The 25367-nt window shown below is 38.3% G+C and overlaps 1 protein-coding gene across 1 annotated transcript in view; it reads right to left on the reverse strand.

Moving 5' to 3' along the window:
* The window catches only part of klf5l (Kruppel like factor 5 like), a 65367-nt gene extending 40296 nt beyond the window's left edge, over positions 1-25071 (reverse strand). The window contains exons 1-2 of the mRNA XM_060832722.1: positions 24741-25071; positions 3853-3951 (exon numbers count right to left, since the gene is read on the reverse strand). Of these exons, the coding sequence (XP_060688705.1) occupies positions 3853-3951; positions 24741-24908 (267 nt within the window). The 5' untranslated portion in view covers positions 24909-25071. The remainder of the gene's footprint in view (positions 1-3852; positions 3952-24740) is intronic.
* Positions 25072-25367: the final 296 nt, after the last annotated feature.

Here is a 25367-nt window from a genome sequence, read left to right on the forward strand (position 1 = left end):
ATAGAAAAGATTTCATGAAGCTACGATCTCCAAAAAGAACAGGGGAGGTCTCCGAGATTCAGAATCAATGTATATCCTTTAGAAAATCATTTTAATAGATTACCTTATCACAGACTGTGCATAAAATAGCTTGTATAGATCCTACATAATAAGAGCAGGAAATATATAACATAACATTATATGATAAAACAACCCAAGGCATTTTACAGGAGCAGAATAAAACAAAATATGACACCAAACCACATTATGTCAGATAATCAAAAGTGAGGTAAAATAAATATTATTTAAGGCAATGGTAAGATGTGAAAACCAGGGTAAGAATTTTAAATGAGCATATTGCTTAACCAGAAACCAGTGCAGGTCAGCAAGCACAGCAGTAATAGGTCAATTGAATTAGCTGCAAATTAAAATTCAGGTAGCATAGTTTTGGATAACCTTAAATTTACTTATGATAGAATGTGGGAGCTTTAGAATTGTCAACAGAGCTTTAGAATTGTCAAGTTTTGGAGGTGACGAAGGCATAAATTAGATTTTCCTCAGCAGATGAGCACAAGCAGGGTTGAAACTGAGTACTGCTACCAAAAGCTGGTCTTAGTGATTATGTAAACATTGTATGTAGTCAGACACATCACAGGCTCAAATATGACATCAGTGTTGTGGACTTTCTGGTTTAGTCTTAAATGCTTGTCAGGGAGTGGGATGGAGAAGAATTTGTGTCAGTAATTAGGAAATGGTTTAGGAGTGTAGATTGCAAGCAATCAATTTAATTTTTCCAATATTTCAATTGGAGGAAATTTCTGCTCATTCAATAATGGGCATCAGATAAACAATTTTGTAATTTAGCAACTGTGACAGAATCAAGAGAGCTAGGGTAAGATGGAGGTGGGTGTTGTCAGCATGTGCAAGCTAGTGTTCTGCTTTGAAATGATATAATTGTGGTAAAATGTTGATGAGAAGTAGGAGTGAGTCAAGATTAGATTTCTGAGGGACACTAGGGGTAACTGTGTGGAAGCAGGAAATACAAGTAACACTCGGTGTACAAGTAGATTGATAAGAAGGAAATGATTCAAGAGCAGTTCTGTTCAGCTTGACAATAGTAGAGTGGTGTTGGAGGATAATGTGCTTGATCAGGAAAGAGCTGCAGACCAGTTGAAAAACACAAAAGGGGATCATTTACATATGTCACAAACACATAGGATGAAATTTGTGCTTTGATAAGGGTAATTTTAATACAGTGGCAGAGACGAAATATGATTGGAGGGTTTCAAATATGGACACGAAGGACAGGTGGGCACGAATTTAGGAGGGTGCAGCATGTTCAAAGACTTTGTAGAGGAAAGAGAGTAGTTGGAGTTGGAGGAATAGGACAGTTATGCCAGGAAGCACTTCTACTTACAAAGGGTGGAAGAGGTTTGGAACTCTCTTCCACAAATGGCAGTTGATGCTAGATCAGTTGTTAATTTTAAATCTGAGGAAAATACATTTTTATGAAGCAATGGTAATATATGGGCCATGTAATGTATGCACAAATCATCGATGATCTTATTAAATGGTGGAACAAGCTTAAGCAGCTGAATGATCTACTTCTGTTCCCATATTCCAATAATTTACAAAACCAATGGGTTTAATGGTAAATATTTTTGAGAGGGGTGATGTTGATAGATTTAAAAGAAAAGAGAATTACTAAGCATATCAGTCAATGTGGGGAGCCTGGAGGGAGGATGGATGATCAGCATTGGGTTTTATGGAGGTTTGCTCTTCATGCATTCTTCTTTGGCTATAAACGGTATTAGAAATCCTGCAATCATGAAGGATGTGATTTAAATGCAATGCATTTGTTTTTAGGGATTACAATACAGAGACGATAACTTGCTGTTAAACATTGTTTTGCCAGAAAGTGTTGTGTGTCTTCCAATAACTATCTGTTTTATAAATTTTTTTTCTATTGCTGATTTTCAGAACATGTCATTGAATCATTGAATGGTTGCACAATGTTGGCTGTGACAAATCAGTTAGTCCCATTCTTTTATCTTTTCCCTATTGCATTTTCTCATGTCAATTCCATTACCTTTTAGAAAAACTTACTTTCAGGCAGTACATTCCTGATCTTAACCCCTTTCTGTTTAAAAGAAAAAAATCCTCTTGCCACTTTTATATGTGAAATTAAGCTGTCCCACTAATTCTCTGCACACCATTATTTTCACTTCTCATACCAACTCCCTTATTAAACATACTCAAATTAATTATTTGGTCACTATATTTCAATAAATATTTGACAGTAATGCCATCTCTGAAGAATATTCACATGATATTCATAAAGCATATAATATTTGCTCCATTGACTTAATATTCTGTCACCTTGTGTGTTTCTGTTGCCTTGTAGTTTACTCAGGTTCAGGACTCAGAGACTGATTAATTCTGACAGGTGAAACATGACGGCTCTTTCTGTGCTGAAAATACAATCATACCAGCTGAAAGCATGCGTGTAATCATGCTTTATGTGTGATGAAGTCCCATATGATGATGCACGGGAACTACAGCTTGTACCTATAAGTATTCCACTGAATACTAATGCAGAATTTAAATGTGAAGCTCTTGTCACTGTTTTTCAAAAACTATTGATAAAATCATAATTCTCCTCAAAATAGACGATAACATCATCCTCTGTTGTAGAGCAGATCATGACTTTCCATTTGTTGTAAGTTGGAGCTTTGCAGAGAAAATAGTAGTAGACAAAACTTTCTTATCGCTTTTTAGTTCTGGACCACTTCTAACTGCTTAATGATGCCCAAATCATAAGACATTGAGTGCACCCTTCAATCAAATTAGATTTCAGGCTAAGAATTCAAGGTATAATTAACATTATTTATGTATTATTTACTAAAATTATATTAGACTAAATTTATTCATTTTACATGGACATTATGCGCATGGGAAAACGGGGTGCAAAAATGTGTTGTGGAAGTGCAGAATGAGATCTGTCCTTTCTGCATAACCATAGGAACACTCACCTTGATTAACACAGCTTCAGAAAATAGACTGCATGTCTATTGAATTCAGACTCCAACTGTTAAATGTATGTCACAGTGAAGTGCTCAGTTGATTCTAGTAGATTTTTTTAGATATTTACAAGAGAGAAATCTGATCAAATAACTTATTTTTCTCTTACATTTAATCTACGAATGAAAGAAGCAATAAATGAGTAATTTATAAACTATCTATGGGCGTCCTCCTAGAGTAGGAATAATGAATGGGTAATTGTGTTTTGATGAATCCAACAATCACTGACTGTAGTTAAGAACATATCACTAAAAGCATTAAGTACATAATGACAAAGTTTAACAACCAGATATCTGTTTGTAAACATGGTTTTTGCTGGTATGTAATGGAAAAATAGCACAGGAATTGCAGAGATATATACATACCAACAGACCTTTATCACTACTGATATATACATTTACATTTTCAAGCACTTAAAGGTGCATTTTAACAAAATTAAACTACAACAATTTGAGCAGAACTGGCAATATTTAATTCCAGAACTTGTTAGATCACTCATTAATGCATGTTCTTTATTAAAATATTTCAAATATTAGAAGTTGTATTATTTAGTACAGCTCCTCACACTTAAAACACATCACATTCAGTTCTTTCTCTTCTACCTTTACACCATTGATTTATGTGCTAAGCATCATATAAATTGTTGTTGGATCGCAAGATCACAGTCTGCAATTCCACATTATACCATGAAAATCAACATCAATTTGCTAAATTGGATCACTTTCTTTGCACTGCAAACATTTTCTGAATGAATTTAGTTAGAATTTACATAAAAGGAAAAAGTAAACTTACTTGACTTGGGGAAGATGTAGTTGTTTGTAGCAGCTGAAGTAAATGTGATTTCAGTAGACCCGACGATTTAATGCTATCTTCTCCTAGAAATATGTTGGCCTAGCCAGAAAAGAAAATTAAAAATACTTAACTCTGAAATGTTAGATTTTTCTTGTATTACAAACATTATAAAAGTTTTGTGTCTGAGAGTTTTCCTCCAATGAAAGACAGGAGTTTTGTTTTGCAATCCAATTAGCATGACCACTTTGGAGACCATGCAAGAAATGGCCTACTCTATTTCAATACTCTTTGGCAAGGAGACAACTGAGATTCTCTCTTTTCTAACTTTGCATGCCAACCACAGTACCCACTATCTGTCTCCTTATACTGTGTAACTCAGATTGATAACACAGGAGAAGAGGCAATTTGGTATTTTCGGTCTACTGCATCATTCAATAACATCAAGGCTAATCAGGTTGTGCTCTTAGCTTCACACCTCTGCTTTTCTTCTATAACCCTCTAGTCCCTTGTCTATCAAAAACTTATCCAAATCAACCTTGAATAAATATATCTTCAGCATCTTTTGAGGTAGAGAATTCCACATTTGAGACTTTCATCTCTGTCTTAAAAGACCTCTTATTCTTAAACTATTTTTAATCTCCTCACAAATGTAACACAATGCTTTCAACATTCTTCTTTGAAACTTGGACCATTCTAATTTGTGACATTTACAGTACAGAAGAAAGTAATTTGGTCTACTGTGCCTGTGTTGACTCTCAGAGCAAGAAAAAAAAAATTAAAGCTGCGATGTTACTTCCTTCCTCCTACCCATTGCTCTGTATTTACTCTGCTTTAAAAATATACCTACCATTTTCATAAAAGATTAAATTACCTGCTTCCCAACAAATCAAGCCCCTGCAGTGATTAAATATTATTTTCATTATTCATCAACATTTTTCACAATTTTAAAGTCTTCAATAAAATATCCTAGTTTCTCTACTCTGGAAGTAATTAATATTGTTGGAGTTAACAATTTATGACTTTTTCCAATGATCAGGATAGTTTTTTTAATCCACTTTCAATTGAAATGGGTTCTTTGGCTTCCTACAAGTATTAAAGTCAAGCTTTCTCTGGATTCAAGAGAACAAGAAACTATATTCAAAGCAGATGAATCAATCATTGAAGCTGTTATCATGAATGATCTGGAATACTGGGACCACTAACACATCCCTACATGGAGTCATAAAAATGTACAGGATGGAGACAGACTCTTCTGTCCAACTTGTCCATGCTGACCAGCTATCCTAAATAAATCTAGTCCCTTTTGCCAGCACTTGGCCCATATCGCTTCACAGAACTTCCTATTCATATACACATCCAAATGCATTTCAAATGTTGTAATTGCTCCAGCCTCCACCATTTCCTCTGGCAGCTCATTCCATACATATACCGGCCTCTGCATGAAAATATTTCCCCATTTAAATCTTTCCCCTCTCACCTTAAATCTATGTCCTTTAGTTTTGGACTCCCCACCTTGGGGAAAACACCTTGTCTATTTATCTTATCCATGCCAGTCATGATTTTATAAACCTCAATAAGGTAACCCTCAGCCTCCGACACTCCAGGGAAAATAGCACCAGCCTATTCAGCCAGTCATTGTCGTTAAACTAACATAATCATTTTGAAAACAAAAGGAATCAGGGAGAACTAAATCACAGCAGTTGCAGAATGATTAACTGGTGGCTGGTGTTTAGAAAACAGTCAGGACGACACACATTTGGACTATAGCAATGATCCTGCAGAACTGTCAAATTCATGACTTTTCCCAGCTAGAACCCAGTTTTTATCAGTTTTCTTCTGAGGCAGTCCCTCAGGATACCAGAAGACTTGTTTCCACTTGAATTCATGTGTTGTGAGATAACTGGTAAAACCACTGCATGATTTGCAGATACTGCCACACGCTGCACAAATAGTACTTGAAGTTTGATTGTTGTGTTGTTTGGAGGCTTTATGTTGTCCAATACCTTGACTTCACCTCTACATATTCCCAGTGGGGTCTGACAATGCAGTTGGGGCTGACTAAAGGAGTCTTCTTCATTTTAGTCAGTCATTGTCAGGGTCTCCCCTGTTTGATTTTTTAAAGTATGTTTCCTGGACATCCCTAAAGCATATCCTGTTAGCCTCCTGCCACAACTGAGGAATTACTTTGAAATTCTGGGTTCGGATGTATGAGGAAGATGTCTTGTCCAAAGGATCTGGATTTCAGTTTTTAGTGTTTTGATGCTGGGTAGGTAAGGAGAGGCAGTGATGTTGCAATTCACTACAATAGTAATCCAGAATCCCAGGCTAATGTTCTGATGACATTGATTTGAATATTATTATGGTATATGATGACATTTAAATTCAATTAAAGTAAATCTGGAATGTTAAAAAGTCTAATGGTGATAATGCAACCACTGTTGAATCTTGTTTAACAACCCATCTAGTTCATTAACATCCTTTTAGGGAAACAAATCTGCCATCCTTACCTGGTCTGTCCTACATGTGATACAGATCCATAACAATGTGGTTAACTTTTAAAGGCCCTCTGGGAAATTGAGATGGGCAATAAATGCTAGCCTAGCCAGTGATTCTCACATCCCACGAATATAAACAAAATGGCCTTAAGATGCTGGATGACTGCCTTTCTTGACACTATATTTGAAAGACCCTGCGAAGATACCAATGTAGCATTTCTCTCATGCTTTTCGGTACCTGCTATAAGCCATTTCTCTGAAGCATATAATGGAAAAGGGACCAACAATGCCCACTAACTATGGCCTTAGCCTCAGATTGGAGATGCTGGTCCTCAAATACTCTCTCTTCTTCATGTTAGTTGAAGACTGAGCTGACACATTGAACGTGACATGAATTTTATTATCCATGTCTATCTTTTTCATGGTCATGGATGATGATGACACTGATTCAAGGATGGAATTGTTTTGGATTCTGATCAAACAGGACAGAGGTTGAACATTTTCTCATTATTTTTCCTCTTGGTAATTTACTGAAGGTGAGGAGTAGTATCGCAATGAGGAAAATTGATAGTACACTCAACAATCTTAAAATGTGGAATGGCCCCATACATTAATTGTCTCCTAACAATAGTTTCTTATCTCAGTAAATTTATGGCTTAACTACAAGAAGAAGTCCAAAACTCAAGACACAACTCCTAATTGTGGCCTAACTCTTGACTTGCATACAGTTTTCTCTATGTATAGAGGATTGATAGTACATCATTATTAGGCAGTTGAACAGTCTGTCAGCATTATTTCATGGCAAGATGGTAACCAATGATAATATAATTGAACTAATAATCCAGAGGGCCAGGCTAATGCTCTAGGGACAGGGTTCAAATCCCAATATGGCAGCCGAATTCAGTTAAAAAAAAACTTGCAATTGAAAGCTAATTTCCATAAAGTTGATCATAAAACTATCAACTATAGTTAAAAAGAACTCTTGCAGTAATGTCTCTTAGGGAAGTAAATCTGCCATCTTTACCTGCAACTGGCCTATATAAGACTCCAGGCCTCACAATATTGTTAACCTTTAGCTAACCTCTGAAATGGCTTGAGAACAATTAGAAATTGCTTGCCAGCAACCCCTAAATGCCAGTTTCCCTTTGTGTTCAGTTTAGTTTTTATTCTCTGTAAATGATTCCCTGTTTATTGTAGCTGTCAATTATTTTGGTAAACATGCAGATGGTTGTGTTACTATGTAATCAAGTAGGGAATAGGCAGGAAAGTTGAATTGTAGTCCTGAATTCACCATGATAGTATTGAATGGTGAAGAAGGTTCAACAGGCTGTGTCTCTTCTGTTTTATGCTCCAATCCTCCCTCCATACGGTGACTTGCAAATACAGCTAGCTCGTCGGGAAAGCTATCGCGTCTTGCTGGAGTGTTGGCCCCAGTCTGCCTCTGGAATGTTGCATCAAGACAATTGGCTCAGTTCCCACCATATCGAGTGATCTGTAAACTCAATTGCCATTAACTTACCTGAATTGGCTATCTGACTGCAAAGTGAGTAGCACAGCTTCCACCCTGAGAAAAATGGCCCAGGGTTGTACCAGTAAACTACATTTTTATATCTAACTGCCATTGTATGTAGGGGAAGCATCAGCTCTCTTGCACTAAACTATCTAGTACCTTCCAATACTCTGAACAACTTGGGTTTTGGTTAGCCAATTGCAAAATAGGGTGAGATCAGCAAAAATGAAATTCTTGACGTTGAGAGTAAAAACTCCAATTCTCCAACAACTTAGTGAGTGGTGAGAAGCTTATTTGCGTTCCATTGGTATCTATTACTGTACAAAGTTGCGCTCCTCTACAGAAAAAAAAATCATCTCACTGATATTAGGGAATTACAATTTCCTTTCTTACAAAGCATGTAAGCAAGTATTAGCAAAGAACTGACTAAATATCCAAACCCTATGTTCATCAATAGTTCCCCTTCAAGGGATTAATTGGATGGAAAAATAGAAGAATATTTAGCATGGACATGGACAGTAGGTAATTTAGATTGGTCAATTTTATCAATTTATTCTTAAAATCAATTATGAAGCTCTCCTGAGGTTCCACTTTTAGATCCGTTTTTGAAGTTATGACTGATAAAATCAACCGATTATCTTGGTCAGATGGTACTGGCAATCAATTGCAAACAACTGTTAGTCTTTTGATTCAATTAGTTTGGAATTCATCTGTTTACAATAATAAATAGTGTTTGCTTAATGTTCCCACTGATTCTCATAATGAAAGCACTGCTTCAAGGTTAGATTACTTTTATCATATTTACTATCACTGTAAGGCAAAATATTTCTGTATTCCTGTTCCCACTCCTTTGGTTTCCTAATAGGATTTTCTAATTTTTTTTATTTTGTGTTTAGAGGCTCCCTTTTCAATCTAACTCCTTTAAGGTGATGAAATCATAGAGTCATAGAGATGTACAGCAGGGAAACAGACCCTTCCATCCAACTCATTATTACCAACCAGATATCCTAACTTAATCTAAACCCATTTGTCAGAACTTGGCCCCTATCCCTCTAAACTCTTCCAAATCATATACCCATCCAGGTACCTTTTAAATGGTGTAATTGTAACAGCCTCCACCACTGCCTCTGGCAGTTCATTCCATACACACACCATCCTCCATGTGAAAAAGTTACCACTTGGGTTCCTCTTAAATGTTTCCCCTCTCACCTTAAACCTATACCTTCTAATTTGGATTCCCCAACCCCAGCGAAAAGACCATGTCTATTTACCCTATCCATGCCCCTCTGATTTTATAGACCTCTGTAAGGTCACCCCTCAGCCTCCAATGCTCCAGGGAAAACGGCCTCAACCAATTCAGCCTTTTCTTATAGCTCAAATTCTCCAATCCTGGCAACATCCTTGTAAATCTTTTCTGAACCTTTTCAAGTTTCACAACATTCTTCCAATAGGAGGGAGACCAGAATTGCACACAATATTCCAAAAGGGGCCTAACCAATGCCCTGTACAGCCGCAACATGACCTCCCAACTTCTATACTCAATGCTCTGACCAATGAAGGAAAGAATACTAAACACCTTCTTCACTATCCTATCTACCTGTGACTCCACCTTTGAAGAACTATGAACCTGCACTCCAAGGTCTCTTTGTTCAGCAACACTCCCCAGGACCCTAACATTCAGTCTATAAGTCCTGCTCTGATTTGTCTTTCCAAAATGTAGCCTCCAAAATGTAAATTAAACTCCATCTGCCACTCTTCAGTCCATTGGACCATCTGATCAAGATCCCTCTGTACTCTGAGGTAACTTTCTTTGCTGTCCACTATACCTCCAATTTTGATGTCATCTACAAACTTACTAATTACCGAGGGCTGATGCTCACATTGCTTTGGCTAAGTTCTACTTGAATTGAGATTTTTTTGAGGATTTCTCACCACAAAGCTGAGCAAGACTTCTCACCACATCTTATCAAACCTGCTTCATTAATTATCTACTCCAACCTTCGGGCATCCCTTATATATGATTCTATTGCCATCTTACTAAAACCTATTCCCATTAAAATCTTTCCACTTAGCTTAATGACCAGTACCCATTGTGAAAGACAGTTGTCTACCTAGACAACTGTTGGCAATCTGGTGTTGGCCCTTACTGGCAAGGCAATGCATAGCAGCCACAAAGTCACACTGCTCATAGCGCACAGGTGACAATCCCTTGCACATGCAATTCCATTCACTCATCGCAATCACTGTTTAACTACTAACTCACACAGTTTACCTGCTCATGGCTACACCTGAGCTGAACACCCTCTCCACATTACTGCCACAGTATCGCCAGAGCCCACTGGAGACCCCCAGCTTGTCCTTGGCTAGTAGGGAAACATCAGATGCTGATAAGCAGTTGGACAATTCCAAACATGAGTTTTTATTTACAGCCAGCAAAACAGAATACAACAAAATGTACACAAACTGCAGATTGTCACCCAGTGCAAATAAAATGCTTGCATCAATGACTACTGAACAGTCCATGATGATCTGCTACACCGAGCTCCCATCAACTGCAGCTGGGTTATCAATCAGGTCTTGTTTGGATTGTAGCATCCTAATTCTTGTTCTCCTGAGAAGATTGCTCGTATTCTCCCAGTTCCTTCACATCTGCCATATGACCTTCTTGTCTGTTACAGTTCTACAGAGATGCCAGGACGGTGTGTCACACTCTGCCTAGACAATACAGGAGATCACCCCCTCCCCATCTCTATCTTCAGCAGTTTCACACTTTGCTCCACCCTAGTCAAAGCATGTGCGCTCCACCTCAGTCGGAGAATGAGTCATGGTCACAGTGGGTAGCCTTTGTTCCCCAGTAACCAGCCTTGAAGGGCATCTGGACCCTGAAGGGCTTCAGGTTGTGAGAGTCATTGCTCTGCCAGAATAATGGGGACACACTAACAGGGAATAGTAACAAAGATTGCAAATCACCCGAACATTGATGGAATGGAATCCCTTCCTATTAAATTCCACAGCATTGTGAAATGGCCCCCTCAGTGCCATGTTTGTGCAGTGGATAGCACGCTGCACCTCAGCTAACTATGTTTCTGACTCCTATGGCATGGGCTCCAGCACTGACCTCTCTATTAGGAGATAAAATGAACCAGTGTGATCTGGATCAGATAGCAATGGTCATTGTCCTGATGCATTTATGGGTGCATGATTGAGTTTTGACACAGGTCACTGCCTCTCACAACACTCATGGAAGTTGCACAAGTAATGTATTGTCTCTGTTTAGCATTTGCCTCTTTTTAAGTCATTGCTGCTAACATTAGAAAGGTTTAAATAAAAGGTCCCAGAGGATCAGTTCACTTTAGATGCCAGTGTTTCATTTGCAAAGACCAATGGCATGTGATAAATCACTGGTGACCAGCACTTGTTAATGGATGACTTGTTATTGCAAATAAAATGTAGCTGCAGTTTTCAAATGTCTTCATGTATTTGCTTTTCAACGTGCTGGCATCCATGAAACATGGACCCACACTTATACCAATTAAAGTGACACTGCCAGTACCCACTCTGGACATTGTCCCAGTCATTTTCATGTTGCATTTTGCATCTAGTGAATGGTAAGTGATGGCAGGGAATGCAGCTCATGATGGACACCAAAGGCACTTGTTCCAATTAGCTGTCAGGTTCAGCCCAAGAGCCCCCATGTCCCCTTTTAGATCGCACTACTGTGACAGCTTATTTCCATCCTCCACCACACCACAGCATTGAACTTTGCCTCTCACAGACTTTCTTGCAACATGAAATCCCATTATTTCTTAATGTGACCATTGTATTTCTTTATGTTGCCCCACTGGAGGCCAATAGCTATGCCCTCCTGTGCTCTTTGGTGCAATTCTACTTTTCTCCAATACATTTCAAGCACCTTACACTCATCATCATCCTTGTTCCCACTTCTACAAATGCCTATGCTATCCCATTTCATTGCTCTTACAGCACCTTCCCTTTAATGATTAGTGGAAAGGCTTCAGTCCTTTGTCCAACTTCAACCATTCCCTGACTTATGGTACGTGATTCCTCTGTCTGCTTCTGATGGTCTGAGAGAACAGATTGTTGCCCAGCTCCTGGACTGCAGACAGACAAATCCCCTGACTATCAGCAGGCCAACTGAATTACTGACCATGACCAAGGCCCTGTACCATGTGTGGACTGTGCCTGTGATTGATGGTATACGAAAATCTTGACTGGATTGACGACTAGCCGCCAATCACCTTCCAACTGGACCACCTATTTAAATGAACATTTACTGTTGGTCGCACATGCTGTCAGTGTTAGATTGATGTCTTGATGTGCCATTCATAAGGATGACTGCATCCTCACTCAGATTCCTAATGACATGGCATATACGGACATCTCAGTGAGCCAAACAGCAAGATGTCCTCCCCACATGGATAAAACTTTGCTGACAAGTAGATTGACTGTGTTCCTATAATAAAGACACATACATTCATTCAGCAATTTTGATAGCCTTTGGCTCTAGTTGAAGTACAAAAGCACGAAAAATACTTCTAAGTTGTGAGCATACAAGTTGGTGCTAATTGAATGATAGCTAAGACAGTAACTGAGCAGGTCCACGATGCTGTATAATACATGAGTTGTTGTGTATGTTCTTGGGCACTAAGTTGCCTTGCAACAACCTTTTAATGGTAGTTGCTGGTGCTGTCTGCAATGCAAATATACCCTTCCTTAGTGGCCTGCAAATAGTTTGCAGAGATACCATGATGTTTACAAGAGGTTGACAAATGTCAGATTCCAATGTCCACAGAAAAGGGAAGCATGTGGCTGGTGGCCAATAATCGTGTCCTGAGATGCTGTTTCCTATTAACTTCCTTGACACCAAAGTATTTACATTGGCACAGCACAATGGGCATTAATTGGAACAATAGACTTTTTCAAAAACAAACTGATACAAACTTCTTTACACAAAAAGCAATCACCATAAACATCAGTTTCCATCGATTGGTGAAATCCCAACTAAACAATTGCACATGTGCCTTTAACCCAGTCACTGCACCTCAAGTAATTCACAGTAAGTGAGATACTTTGAGATGTAATTACAGACAAATGCAAATGTCTGTGAAATAAAATTATTCAGCACTAAATTATCTAATTCAATACAGTTTATTATAATAGTCATTTTTATACAATTCACCAGTCCTTTGTCAAAGGTTTAAAATTGCTTTTCCTCCCTTTCCAGCCCCTCTCCCAACTTTGCACCCTTACTTTCCCCAACTGATGCAGAAGTCTCATTCCTTCACACTGAGCAGCCATTGCCCTCTTCAACTCCTGGCCCCACGTACTCCAATCCAACAACTTTGCTGACAGTTGCTGTTCACCTTCTTGCTTGTTCTCCAATGACAGGCTGTTTCTCTCCTGCATTTGCTTTTGTTTGTGACCTTTCTCAGATTGGTCACTTCCCTGACTGAATTTTCACAAGCACGCTGGAGCCTTTCAGGAGTGAATCACCTGCCACCCCATGTATTCTGTGTGTTGCAGTAAGGATTCGCCAGTGTGCTTATGAGATGAGATGCAAAATGATATGAGCTTTTTTAGGAAATAAATAAATCCATTAGGTTTTGCAGTTTTCTGTTTGCTAATTTTATTAACATAAGAGTAACTGATCGTTGGATGGGTTATACGTGTTCTTGACAAAAGAAACAAATCTACATCATTCAAAAGTAAGAAATTTCTATTATAAAGAGAAGCAATTCCTCAGCTAGTAGACTGAGGGAAAGGTCCAGTAACTTATAGCCTCATGTCTAATAGTCCAAAATTTGACATTAAATGGGCTGAGGTTGGGAAGTTTCCTATGATCATTTCTTAGTTTTGGTTGTTGCTTTGCTAAAAATTCAAATTCAATGAACTAATTAATTACATCATGATGAATATCAGTGGAAGAATATATCTATAATTTAAAGATCAGATACATTTTCATAACATCCGATAAAAAAGATGGGCTGTCAAGATCAAAATCAGATTGGCAGCAGCCCAAATAATGGTGGAGGGGAGGAGTTAATAAAGATATTTGTGTCTACATGTCCCACAGGTCTTAATTTGGTTACCCATATTCTAATTCTGCTTCCATTCCTTAGCAGAGAAAAAAAAGTAACTCCTTTCTTCTGCTTGCATCGGTACCTGTATTTTACCAATAACAAAGTAGTGGGGCATGGAATAGACTACAAAGTGCTCTTTCACATAATGTCAATCCAATATTATTTGACTAAAGTTATATAACAAAGAACCTATACTGTCTCTATTCTGATTTAAAACTGCGACAATTCAACCCCTTGTTAAATTGTTTTTCTGTTAAGCATTTCAGTTGGCATCTGGAACATGCAGAATTTAATTGAGCAAGTGATTATTTTCTAGTATGTGCCCCAGATGCAGCTGTGCCCTTCCATCTGGTTTCCATCCTGATACAATACAGTAACTACACATTATAGAAATTGTGTTGTCACAAATGAGTTACCATTCTCATTCACCATTTCCAGAATATATTAACAAATAGTAATTCTGCATTGTGCTATGCTGTTCTAACGTATCACACATGCTGAAATTGATCAGTCAAGGACAGAGGTGTTCAAGTTTACAATTGCTTTGAAAAAAATCATTCTTGTGAGGGACTCCAGGGCAGTGCTCCAGTTTGTGCTGAGTTGGCTCTCTGAGGCAAGGTGACAATAAGGGCGTGACAACTGACCACAGGGATCCTGGTCTAGGGAGTAGCACAACCAGTTTATGGACACTGCAAGATGCATGTCTGGTGTGGAAAGGACCAGCTGTAATTGTGTAACAACTCACCTAGACTAGAGTGACTAATTGGGCAAATTGCCAGAGATTTACTGGTACCAAAAGCACCAGACTTCAGCATCAATGGCAAAAAGGGAGAACATTGACAGGACAAGAGAAGACAATGGGTGGAACTTTCCACTACCTTGAGCATTGTAGGCAATAGCATGAATGTTTGGAAAATATGGAAAAAAGAGAGAAAAAAAGAAATCTTGATGTCAAGAACATTTTTCCAAAAGTTTTAAGTGGTGACTTCAGAATCTTGCTAATGAGCAGTGACTACATTACTTCCGTGCATTTACATCTTATTAATAATGCAACTTGCCTCATTTGTATGCAGTTTTCAATTCTTTCCTATTTCACCAAGAAACTGGACAGAACCAATTCCCAACTAGAATGTCAGAGAAGTTACTTGGCAACAGCAGCTCAACAGTTGCTTCTTTGGGGCTTCTATTCAACCAAGTCTTCATCACAAGGTTCCTGCATGCTCTATAGACACCGTTTTCCTCCAGTACGTCATTCATGCATGTCAGCTGAACATTGCAATCACAGCCAAAACCCCAGTTCAGACCTTATGATGGAGGGAAAGTGTTTGCTGAAGCAGCTGAAGGTGATTGAACCTGAGACCCTCAGAAACTCCTGCAGAGATGTCCTGGTGCTGAGATGACTGACCTTAAACAACCACAACCATCTTCCTCTGTGCCAGATATGAATCGATCCAGTATAGAGTTTATCCCCCGATTCCCATTGATTCAAGTTTTGCTAGGGCTTCTTGATGCTGCACTTGTTTCATTTATTTTATTCATTGATGGAATGAGAGCATCACCAGCTAGACTGGCATTGATTGCCCATCTCTTATTGCCTATAGGGCAGTAAAGAGTCAACCACATTGTTGTGCGTCTGTTATCACATGTCGGCCAGACCAAGTAAGGATGGTAATTTCCTTCCCTAAAGGACATCAGTGAACAAGCTGGATTTTCCTGACCATTGACAATGGATTCATGGTCATCATTAGACTCCCAATTCCAGATTTTCATTGAATTCAAATTCTACCATCTGCTGTGAAACCCAGGTTCCTAGAACATTATCTGGGTATCTGGATTAACAGTCCACCAATAATACTACCAGGCCATTGCCTCCACTTCAGAAATGCAGCCCTGGTGTCAAAGGCTGTTACTTTCACCTCAACTCTGGAATTCAGCTCTTTTGTCCATGTTTGAACAAAGGCTGTATTACGGTGAGGAGCTGAGTGGCCCTGGCGGAACCTAAACTGGCCACCACTCAACAGGTTATTCCTGAGCACGTGCTGCTTGATAACACTGTTGCTGACACCTTCCATCATTTTACTGATGGTCGAGGGTGGACTGATGGGGTGGTAATTGAATGGGTTGGATTTGTCATGCTTTTTATGTACAAGACTTATCTAAGCAATTTTCCACACTGTCAAGTAGATGCCAGTGTCGTAACTATACAGGTTCAGCTTGGCTACAGGAGCAGCAAGTTCCGGAGCACATGTCTTCAGCACTATTGCTGGAATGTTGTCAGGGCCCTTGGTTTTTGAAGTATCCAGTGTCTCCGACCATTTCTTGATATCACGTGGAGTGAATTGAATTGGCTGAAGATTGGTATCTGTAATGCTGAGGATCACTGGAGGAGGCTGAGATGGATCATCCACTTGGCAATTCTGGCTGAAGATTACCGTAAAAGCTTCAGCCTTACCTCTTTCACTGATGTACTGGACTCTTCTATCATTGAGGATGGAGATATTTGTGGAGCCTCCTCCTCCAGTGAGTTGTTTAATTGTCCATTACTATTTATGGCTGGATATGGCAGCACTGCAGAGCTTCTATTTGATCCGTTGGTTGTGGGATCACTTTGCTCTGTCTATCACTTGCTGCTTATGCTGTTTGGCAGGCAAGTAGTCCTGTTTTGTAGTTTCATCAGTTGACACTTCATTTTTGGATATGCTTGGTGCTGCTTTTGGCATGCGTCCTGCACTATCCATTGAACCTGGGTTGATTCTTTGGCTTGATAGTAATGATTGAGTGGGGGGGATGTGCCAGGCTATGAGGTTACAATTTGTGTTGGAGTACAATTCAGCTGCTGTTGATGGTCCACAGTGCCTCATGGATGCCCGGTCTGGAGTTGCTAGGCTTGTTCAAAGTCTGTCCACATAACATGATGGAGCTTATTCTCAATGTGAAATCACCACAAGGGTTATGCGGTGGTCACTTTTACTGATACTGTCATGGACAGTTGCATTCTGCAGCCGGCAGATTGATAAAGATGAGGTAAAAAATGTTTTTCCCTCTTGTTGCACCACCTGCTGTAGAATCAGTCTAATAGCTATGTCCTTTAGAACCTGACCAGCTTGATCAATAATACTGCTGCTGAGCCACTCTTGGTCATGGACATTGAAATCCCCCACCCAGAGGACATTTTGTGCTTTTGACATCCTCAGTGTTTCCGCCAAGTGTGTTCTATTCAACACTTATTCATCAGCCAAGGTAGGTTGGTACGTGATAACCACGAGGAGGTTTCCTTACCTGTGTAAAACTGAAGTCACGAGACTTCCTGAGATGCGGAGTCAATGTTGAGAATTCCCACATCAACTCTCTCTCACCTGTATACCACCTTTATTGGCTCTGTCCTGCTGGAGAGACAGGTCAGATTCAGGGATGGTGATGGTGGTGCCTGGGACATTATCTGTCAGGTATGATTCCCTGCGTGAGGTGGTTGATTGGTTAGTGTATGAGACAGTGCTCTGAATCTTGGTATTAGCCCCCTTTACAGGACTGTTACTGCCATTGTGTTTTCTGGTATCTAGGTCGATGCCAGCTGATCCATCCAGTTTCATTTATTTGAAACTTTGTAGCGATTGATATAACTGAGTTGCTTGCTTGGCCACTTTAGAGGGCAATTGAGAGTCAACCATATTGCTGTGGGTCTGGAGTCACATGTAGGCTAGAGCAGGTGAGGATGGTAGATTTTTTTTCTCTGAAGAGCATTAGTGACTCAGATGGATTTTTCCAACGATCAACAATCATTTCATGGTCATCTATAGATTTCTAATTCCAGATTTTTCTTTACTGAATTCAAATTTAAATATCTAATGTGGCAAGTGGAACTAATGTGGAACTAGATCCCCAGAACATTTACTGAGTTTCTAGGTTAATAGTCTAGCGATAATCCCACAATACCATTGCCTCCCCTTATGAATTCTTGTGTCCTAAGCATTGTTGGAGTTGCTAGGTACGACATGTTCTTGAAAGCAAATGTACGTTGAACCTTATGTGAGTGACAAGTCTTTATTGTGGGTAGAATTTGAAAATGCCTTTGTGAGTGCGCGTAACAAAGATAGTTGTCATTTTATTGCACTTATTTTGTTTACTTTTGTTGTACTCTCAGAACTTGGTCTAAGTTATAACATGATACAGAAAAGGCTGAGCAAGCTTCATTTGTAAAATTCTTCGAAGTCCTAATTATTTTAACTTTTCAAAGATAATAATGACCATTTTAAATGAGATGTTGTTTGAAGATCTGATAATAACACTCCCAAAGTTTCAAAAACTCTTACAATGATAGGAAAACAGGGTTATGCACAAATGGAAGAAGCTGTTACAGTGCATTCTGTTGATACAAAACTCAATTCAGAAGATTGACCAAGCTACTTCTGTTTCCCAGAAGAAATTATTCATAATATTTAGCTCTGAAGTTCTTCAAAAATAATAAATTTTCTGTTTAGACATATCAGATTAAATATAGTAAGGTTAGTTGTTATATTGCTGAAAATGTGCTGCTGGTTAAAGCACAGCAGGTTAGGCAGCATCCAAGGAACAGGAAATTCGACGTTTCGGGCATAAGCCCTTCATCAGGAATGTTGTTATATTGTCATTTTTCTACCTAAGCCATGAACACTTTTATTTTAATGACATTTTTAGACCAATATCTGTGATCAAGATAAATCATAAGCCTTTCTCCAGACATATGATGTTTTAACACAAAAATGGAGAGCTTCTCAATGGAAAAAATATTAAATACAATTGGTGCTGAACTATTTAGATCATGCTAAGTTGTCAAGATTAGATTCCCCACAACGTGGAAACAGCCCTTTGGCCCAACAAGTCCACACTGATCTTCCGAAGAGCAACCCACACAGACCCATTCCCTTACATTTACCCCTGACTAATGCACCTAATACTATGGGCAATTTAGCATGGCCAATTCACCTAACATGCACATCTTTGGACTGTGGGAGGAAACCAGAGCAAACCCACGCAGACACGAGGAGAATTTGCAAACGCCACACAGCCAGTTGCCTGAGGTAGGAATTGAACCCAGGTGCCTGGCGCTGTGAGACAGCAGTGCTAACCACTGAGCCATCGTGCCACCCTAGAGAAATCGAAATGACCACAGTAACTAATTGTTCATATTTATGAAAGGGAAAAGACTATCAAGACTTCCTGGTCTTGACGACGGACTACTGCTAAATACCTACTGCATCCAGTAGGTGTGAGAACATTATATTGAATATGAAATAAGGCTCAGCTATGGTAACTCCAGTAGTTCTATTTAAGTTGTTCATACTTTTATACATAATCTGAACAAGATACCAGAAGGCATGTGACAAAATTAACCATTATCATGACAGAAAGAGAGGAAATTCATGGATAAATTATAGAGGTAAACACAATCAAGTTTCAGGGATAGAATTGGCACTAATATATGCATATCACTGTAAAATTAAAACTTTGCTAAGAAGCAGTATCAACTATTAGAATATACAAATAGACAACTTTTGAAAATTAGGCCAGGTAACTGAATAAGAATGTTAATGAGTATTTCAAAGATAGAAAGTTTATAATGATAGAAAATTCTGGAGACTTCAATTAACTTCTACACATAAATGTCATAACAAATTAGGCCATTAAAGAATTAATTTTAGAAACAAGAGTTGTTTTTGCCAACGTGAACCATTAAAAATGCTTCACTTAGATCAATAACTGTGGAACGTTATGGCATTGGCCCAAGTTTACCTGCTCAAAATCAGTTAAATTGTATACTTTAATTTAACCCAACAAATTTATGAACTGTTATAAATGTGGATTCAGTTACAAAGCAGTTAAATGTGAACTCGGGCAACACGCATCAAATAGTTTGTTCAATGCAAATTAGTCTCCTCCGTGGAACAGAGTTTGCCAGGGTTGTTAGTTATATTTAAACATTTTGTAAAGCCTTCCATTTATATAACATCTATTGGCACCTGAAAGAGCATTACAGCTAATTAAACATTTTTGAAGAGTCATCACTTGTTGTAACCTAAGAAATATAACAAGTAGTTTCCATTGAGGAGGGCCACAGAAACAGAAATGTCATAATGATCAGCTAATCAATTTTTGTAATGTTAATTGAATTAGTGCAGCCAGGACATGAGAGGTAATTATCCTGCTGTTTTTATTTCAAAAAAAGTATGAAAAGATCTCTACACATAAACCTGAGAGAGCAGGTAGGACTGTCAAAAGTTGGCACCTTCAACAGTGTAGTATGCCCTCAATGAAATACTGGGAAGCCATGTTTGATTTCTGTTCTCATGTCCTTGGACACAGTAAAGTCAAGCTTATGCAGTCAGTGAGGTAACACTGAAGTATATGTGTACCTAAGTGTCTTTTTAATCTCAAAAAGTACAAGCAAAATGCAAGACAAATAATTTTTTTTTCTGATGGATTATGTCTTATACTGATTAATCACTTTCACAATGGCAGACAAGTCTTGCTAGTTCTAAACATTTGCTGGTTGATGTTAACTTTTAATGGTTTGGAACTCTCAACTAATTTATTATTATGTGAAACTAGTTTTAGAATAAAATTGGTTAGGAACACAATAATGTATCTGAAAGCAGAAGAATAGTTCAAAACTTTCAGATTGTTCTAACAAAGTCTCATTATTGCACATATTTAATTCACAGACATCTGAACGAAACATATTCTTTATTTGCAAGTTGCTTTATTGAGAGTAACTTAGGATCAAATAAATTGAAGCAAATCTTATGTGTTATTGCTGATTAGGAATTTTCAAATGTTATCTCTCAAAATTGCAGCTGTACTAATATTTGGTAACATTAACAGGAATAGAAAAAAAATGGTGAATAAATCTCCACCAGAGTGACTCAGCAATGGACTGGGATGTGATGGATGCAGAATTATTTTTATCCAAAGTCTATGAATAATTTTTAATTTGATAAAAAAAACCTTAATGACTGAGAATGTCGACAGTTTTGCAAGTCAGTTAAAATGAAGTTTGGGCTTACAAGTATAAAATAAGGCAGAATGGGCAAAATTTTAATTATACGGTGGTATCAAGGCTTAAACTTAGTCAACTGAAGAAAAATAATGTGTTTTTTTAACATCATTATGTGGATGTTTATTAAGCTAAACTGTACATTTTTATTTACAACATTTAGACTTTTCTTAAAGCCATTATGAATAATAATTTTCAATGTATCATTACAATAAGGCAAAAAATGTAAATAATGTATTGTTTTGATTTTTTTAATACAAGGTGCATTTGACAGCATATTAATATTTATGCTTAAAAACAAAAGGTCAGTATTACTAGAAATATTGATAGTAAATTAAAAGAAAAACTTTTTTTGAGTTTTCAAAGCATCAAACTGAATTACAAGATATAAAGAAGAGCATATTCACCAAGCAAAAATAAAATGAAGAACTGAGATCTAGAAATAAAAACAGAAACTGCTGGAGAAACTCAATAGATCTGACAGCATCTGTGAAGAGAAAGTAGAGCTAATGTTTTGAGTCAAGCTCTGAAGAAGAGTCATTGGACTCGAAATGTTGGCTTTGCTTTCCCTCCACAGATCTAACGTTTACAATGATGAACAACATACATTTCAAATAATGTTCTCAACAAAGTTTGAAAATTGGTTCATAACTCAACACCTAAAGATGTTTTAAACAGCATGATGACTGTTCCATCATGCGTTGATAATACCAAACAATTATAGTTCCAAACTGCCCTCATTAAAATGCATAACAGGCCATATTTACATTTATTAAATGTTCCATCACGGGATTCATTTCCTTTAAACATTAATTTTAAATATTTATTGTTGGCTATGTTTTTTTTCCACATAATATAAGAAAGCATCGTTCTTAGCCAGGTTTTAACAAAAGATTACAGTATTTAGGGCAGCACGGTAGGTCAGTGATCAGCACTGCTGCCTCACAGTACCAGGGATGTATGTTCGATTCCACCCTGAGGTGACTGTCCATGTGGAGTTTGCACACTCTCCCCATATCAGAGTGGATTTCCCCTAGGTGTTTTGATTTCCTTCCATAGTCCAAAGATGTGCAGGTTAGGTGGATTGGCAATGCTGAAATTACCCATTGGGTCCAGGGATGTTTAAGCTAGATGGGTTAGCTACGGGCTGAGCAGGGTATGGGGGTGGGTCTGGATGGGCTGCTCTTTGGAGGATAGTTGTGGACCCGATGGGCTGAAGGCCTGCTTCCACACTGTAGGGATTCTATGATTCTATTCATTTTGATTTCAAAGCAAACTGACATTTGCTGGATTTGAGAATTTCGATATGAATATGACAAACATTTGGTGACATACAATTAATTGGAATTTAATATTTGGTATTTTATCAAATTAAACACTACACTAGAATAATTTTAATTATTCAATTTTTAATTAAAATAATTGTAATTTATCTTTAAATGTGATTCATATTCATGTAAAAATTCAGTCTTAATAACAATAGATTAGTACTACACTTGGGCTGAAACTAAGATAAAAGTTAAAGAACATAATCACTCCAAGCTATCATCTAACCTCTGACTTAACACAAAGCTTTATTCAAACAATATTACATACTTCAAAATCTTCAATGTGATTATGTTTTATTATCTATAATTTACACCAGTATATGTAAAATGCTTGTGTGTGTATATATATCACACTATAATGTACATACAGCTGCATGTATGCACAAGAAATCAACACACAATGGCGAAAAACATTATACACAAAATAAATTGCAAAAAAATGTTTCTAATATTGTTTTAAGGGATTAAAATAATTTTCAAAACATATCATTTCAGGAGTTATTTTCAAATTACATTGTCTTCTTCAGTTTTCAATTAATTGAGTACAACACTTCCATTTCTTTATAAATGCTATCCATGATTAAAACAAAATTCTCCTGAATACTCATTGTACCCTAACCATATAATAGCACAAATATTTATCATGTTTTAATCAATGTGACAGGAGGTAATGTATCCTAAAACTATTCAAGTTGCACTCAGTTTACAGAAATTATATTGTTTTGATGCTTGTTTCACCCTTTGGGCAATTTGATTCTGGACTCTATAACCAAAAATATAATAAATGATGCAAGACCAAATGGAAGATTGAAAACTGGTTCTAGTCATGATTTTAGATCTGATCACAGCCCTGAAATGATACAACCAGTGATCCCACAGCTTCTGTGTTTCCTATTCAATTTGAGTCTCACAGTTCCTTATTTTTCTTTTCATCTCAGCAGAGATGCTTCTGTGTGGACTCCATGCCTACAATTTAAAATTGTAAAATAAATTGCAGAAAGGACTATTAGATTCAAACCTCAGAAGGTTTGAGCGAACAATGGAAACTGAATATGCAACATAAACAAGATTTGAATTATTCATTTCGAATTTGTGGAGAACAAAAACATTTTTGAATTTAGTTTACCAAATTCTAAATGAACTACAAGTCACAGGATGTCTTTTTACAATTTACAACAACGCTCTCCTCCAGTCTAACACTCTGACCAAACCCTGATACTTCCTTCTCAACTTGTTTTAAAAATCTCAAAATATTGCCTTTCAGAAACCGATATCTATTTGTCATTTCAGACGGAGGGCGGGGAGGGGGATGGTGAGACAAGAATCACATTTTAATTAAAATTAAAACGGCTTTCGTAACTTCAAACCTCCCGAATTCTATGCTAATTACATGAAGTGCTCAACGGACTTCCAACAGTTGACACAAACTTTTGAAGTCATTACTCCTCCCCACCTGAGTGCCCACAGCAGAGCAAAGAAGAGTCAGTAACTTCAACTTTCTGTGTAGTATATTTCCCAAAAAAATCGTTGTTTGTTTAATGTCTGTTCCATCGAGCAAAATGTCCTAAGTTCCCATTTCCTATTTTACGGAAGACTTCATGAGAGGCTTCTAACGGACATGTGTCTGCTCTTTGGGGTTGACACGTGCATTACAATTTTAAATAATGCTAAGTTATTAACGTATACTGTTTGTTGATAATTCATAGCGGAATGAACAATTCCTGTCGATAATTTGTTTATAAGTACTCTCTGATCCAATTTAATTCCTTAGATTTATACTTCAATACTTAAATGTTAAGTATTAAAGTCTCATTCTACAGAAAGAGAAAACGGGGCTGTTCAGATTAAACTTCCTCGGATGAAAATTATCGTTAGATTTATGTCAATAAAACGAGTAAACAGGTACAGTTACAGAACTGTACCGAGGGAACAAAAAAAAGTGCACGACTATTTAGCACAGCCCTTCGATATTTCAGATCGACATCATTGGCTGAAGTGTACAACCCACACTTGTCACCGTCTCAAATGTTCTGGGTCTGGCCCAGGGAACGAAGAAAGGCCGCCCTCCGACTTGTTCTGATTTGAAGCAGTTGATCCCGTGGATTAGAGAGAGAGAGACAGAGCCTTCAGAGCCTGGGGCCCTCCCTCACTGCACTCAGGCTGAATTCTCACCTTGACCCATCCCCTAACTCCATCCACTTTCCCAAACACCCTGCACCGACCCCTTCTTCCACACAAAAAAAAACAAAAAGAAGTGGGGGGGGGGGGGGGGGGAAAGTACAGAGAGAACCTTTTCTGTTTTGGCGCGGCCAGGTCTCTCGCCACACGACAGACCTGAAAAGCGAGAGAGTTTTTGTTTTGGGGCTGGGTGCTGGAGTCAGGATCAGAAAAGCAGCTGCAGAGCAGATACCTCCGACCTCATACCTGAGTCAAGTCCTGCTGGTTCTCCAGCATCCGAACGGCGGGTTTGATGTCTTCAAACACTGGCTGCTCCTCTGAAGCTCCGTCAGCCATGGTCACCGGTTTGAGCTGAGTAAAGACAGCGTTTTCTTCGGAATTCGGCACACTGATTGCCAGCCCACTGCTCGACATTACTCTTTTATTTTCTAATGTAACTCTACTTTTCTTCTAAATAGGTCTGTGTGCCCCTGAATGCAATGTAAAAAATAAATGACACGGATTCCAAGTTTGCCCACTGTAATGCCTCGCAGCGCGATGGTCTCCTGCCTCTGATCTGATCTCAACCTGTCACTCACCTGAACTATACCTGGACGCTGCTCCTGTGATTGACAGCAGAGCCACCAATCGCGGCCCGGCCCCGGGCTGTCAGTCACGCAGGGGCGGGTTCAGGTTGGACAAGGGGCGGGGCCCGAGCTGCACTGGCAGCGAGCAGCGTGCTCACTCTACACCCCCACATTGAGCAAGTCCGACCATTGCGAAATTCAAAGTTTTGTGTGTCTTTTAGGAAAAAGTTTTTTTTTGTTTCGGGGGTGGGGAGGGGGTAGTGATGGTGCTATAAATGTGACTTTGGCGTTGGGTTTCTTCTCCAGG

The sequence above is a fragment of the Hemiscyllium ocellatum genome, chromosome 11, assembly GCF_020745735.1.
Source record: "Hemiscyllium ocellatum isolate sHemOce1 chromosome 11, sHemOce1.pat.X.cur, whole genome shotgun sequence".
NCBI lineage: Eukaryota > Metazoa > Chordata > Chondrichthyes > Orectolobiformes > Hemiscylliidae > Hemiscyllium > Hemiscyllium ocellatum.